This window comes from Centruroides sculpturatus, unplaced genomic scaffold (genome assembly GCF_000671375.1).
Source record: "Centruroides sculpturatus isolate CEXI.00-Female unplaced genomic scaffold, Cexi_2.0 scaffold616, whole genome shotgun sequence".
Taxonomy (NCBI): domain Eukaryota; kingdom Metazoa; phylum Arthropoda; class Arachnida; order Scorpiones; family Buthidae; genus Centruroides; species Centruroides sculpturatus.
In genome coordinates, this window is record NW_019384942.1 from 469,862 (window position 1) to 473,315 (window position 3,454).

At 27.3% G+C, this 3,454-nt stretch overlaps 1 protein-coding gene across 1 annotated transcript; it reads right to left on the reverse strand.

The window, feature by feature from the left end:
- Positions 1-293: 293 nt before the first annotated feature.
- Positions 294-1,891, reverse strand: LOC111632154 (neuropeptide Y receptor type 5-like). The gene is made up of 2 exons (XM_023376526.1): positions 1,680-1,891; positions 294-1,473 (listed from the first exon to the last, which is right to left on the reverse strand). The coding sequence occupies exon 2, from the start codon at positions 1,471-1,473 to the stop codon at positions 313-315; it is 1,161 nt and encodes a 386-aa protein (XP_023232294.1). The 5' UTR covers positions 1,680-1,891; the 3' UTR covers positions 294-312.
- Between the last annotated feature and the right edge of the window lie 1,563 nt (positions 1,892-3,454).

Here is a 3,454-nt window from a genome sequence, read left to right on the forward strand (position 1 = left end):
ATTTTTACTGAAATGATACTATTTTTTACTGGAATTACTGTCTGTTCAGCAAGAAGATAAATATAAAACTGTTTATAAATAAAAAAAAATTGTTTATTTAATATATCGCAATATAGAAAATTTGTATTAATAAATAATTTAAGTATTATTTTAAATTGGAAAACTAATTCATTTCTTATTTTGAAAATAAATTTTTATTTTTTACTTATTTTTTACATTCTTTTATTTATAATTGAAAAAAATGCATAATACATACATAAATACAAGATTAAATTTTTAAAATTTACAGATTCATCAATAATTTACACAAATTTAAATAACAGACTCGATACATGGAATTTTATTCGTTTTTAATTCTTCAATTGAAAAAGGTGATTTGATATTATAAGTATTCGTAGGAAGATTATCACTATTCGTGCTCTTTAGAGAAGATAATACTGTTCCTACGGAATGTCCAAACCTTAAAAGTTCTCTTCTTATATTAGTATTAAGCCAACCGTATAAAATAGGATTCGACGTAGCAGATGTCATAGCAATTATATGACATATAGCAAAAGAAAGATAAAGGTTGTAAGCTGACATACTAGTTGGATGAAAGTCTGCAACTAAATTAACAACATTCCAAGGTAACCAACTAGCAGCAAAAACGACAGTAATATTCATTAAGACCATTGTTGCTCTTTTATTTCTTCCTAATTCTTTACGAATTTTCTCATAATCTTTACGAAATCCAGCAAAAGTTTGCTGAAAAAGGGTAAGATTTAAGTGAGATTTAATTCTGAAGTGTGTAATCACTAATACTGTTGCGGGAATAATGAACTGAGCCAGAACAATTATTATAGTATAGGTGCTTTTTGTAAAATTGGAAGGCCAGTGCTCCACACAGCGTTTGTATATAGCAATACCAGGTAGACCAACAGTACTGACAGTTTGAGAAAAACATACCGGACTGGAAAGAATTATCGATATTATCCATATTACAAAAATAAAATATGCTATTCTTTTTTCTCTGTCTTCTCTTTTCTGCGGTACGCGAGATGTAACAACGTTATATCTATCGATAGCAATAGCTGATACTGTAGCTGCTGACACAAAGACCGTAGAACCTTGAAGGAAAGGTACAATTTTGCAAAGGCTTTCATCTAGAGGCCAATGGCGTTTTACTAAAACCAGTGCAGTGAACGGCATGCAAAATATACACAATGTGATGTCGGTAAAATTTAGATTTACTACGAGCAGATTACGATTTGTTCTTATTTTATTACGAAAGATGGCAACGGTCACTAATAAATTGCTAAAAATTCCAGATACCATTAAAAATGCATAACACACTATTATGATTATTTCCGTATTCCTTTCAAATATTCTATTCCTCTGCATATATTCCTCTAGAACCATCGACACTTGGTTGAAACTGAAGTTAAATAAAGCAGAACGACCTGTCTTGTTTGCGAATGCTTCCATTGTAAGCATCTGAAATGAAAATTGAGTTTAAATTTAAACCTGATTTTTTTCAAATTCCTAATTTTATCTTTCTCTTAAGTTTAAGAGCTATTATGATATTTTTATTATCAAATTAGAAGTAAAATTATTATCAAGAAAAATTTTTCTCATAATTAAAATTACAGATTCACTTATAATAATTTTACATAAAATTTTCATTATATATATCTACATACACACAGAATATTTTTCTTTAAATAATTCTTAGCCCTCTGTTCATTAAATAAATAGCAAAAAAAAACTAGCAGGTAAGCCCGGCGTTTTCCGGTAGAAAAATACGAACAAACATTAAAATTATATTATTATTAGCTATCATTATCAATAAACATTATTTCCTACTTTTACACTTTCTATTGTATTATATCATAGTATATGATTTATATAACTACAAAGGTTATCTTACGTAAGGATTTATCACACCAAGTGAACAATCTAAAATATTTTAAATTTTTTAAAATTTTGTACAGTAGAGAGCAATAAAGAATTTTTAATTTAAAATGTATTAGATAAATATTATTACTCGGTAAATATTAAACCCTTACGTAAGATAACCTTTGTAGTTATATAAATCAAATACTATAATATAATAAACATTAAAACGAAACAAATATAAAGAGTTTGATTATTTCTGCCTACCATTGTCACGTTTATCGCGATACTTGAATGGTACGAAATGACACAATTTCAATGGTCAAGTAGACAGCAATTGAAAATACGATATCTTAAACAAACAAACATCCTCATTACTACGGGAGTGACTCTGAAAGTTTTGTAATATTAAAATAATATAAGGCCTGAAACAAAATATTTTTTATTTATGATCAAAGTACTCTTCTGTGGCCAAAATTCACTTATGTAGTTGCTCCTCCCGAAGATAAAAACGCCACTCATTTTCTGGAATGATATCAAAATACTCTGTTAAGGAAGCTTCAATTTCATCCTCTGTGTTAAATTTGTCACTCCTCAAATATTTTTTGAAATTAAAAAATAATCAGAAGTCACATAATGCCAAATCTGGTGAATATGGCGGATGTTGAATAGTTCTTATATTATTAGCTTGAAGGAAATCAACAACCTTCTTGGCAGTATAAGTTGAAGGATAATCACATGCAAAATTTGACCTCAAATTTTCATTGACTCCAGAATTTTAGGAAGATAAACTGTAGTATACCAATTAGCTATTGCTGTCTTCTGTTCATCAAGAAACTACTATAAGAATGTCACATGGAAGGAAGTACTACACCTCTGAAATTTTTTGTATTCACCTGAACACAATACTAAAAGATAAAGCATCATCCTTAAAAGCAATTTCAACCCTTTATAACAGTCTTTGTCATTCAGTCTATCACAAAAATCATAGTAAACCATTTCACAAAGTGTTTCTCTAGAAAGTTCCATTGTTACTATTACAAAGGGGGTCTATCTCATTTAGATTAACGGAGATTGATAAAATTTGTTTATACATAATGTGTCATATGAAGTTTATTATTAAAAAAATAAACACTTTAATTCATTACAAATGGTTTACTTGTATTGCAAAACTTTCAGAATAACGCTCGTATATACATATAATGCAATTTTTTTCTTTTTTAAAATAATTTTATTTATAGATTCCCTAGCTTTACCTAAATCTTAAATATAATAATAATCGAGAGCCTAATATTATATATAATAAATGTATGTAAAGTGACCTAAAAGAGATATGAAAAATACCTTCAAAAAATGTGAGACAATGCACATAAAAAATTGAAGACGTAAAAAATAAAATAACATAAATTCAAGAAAAAATAAATTTAAAATATTTATAAAATTTTGGAATAAAACTGAAATTTATCAAAGTAATTGAGAATTTTAAAAAAGAGCAGTTGTTTATTGTGATATCGTCACAATGCCGGGATGGCTGTAATTTTTTATCATATTTTTAATTTATTTATATTATTATATTATATAT

Coding starts and splice junctions, on each gene's coding strand:
- LOC111632154 (XM_023376526.1), bottom strand. CDS start 1,473: ATGCTTACAATGGAAGCATTCGCAAACAAGACAGGTCGTTCTGCTTTA.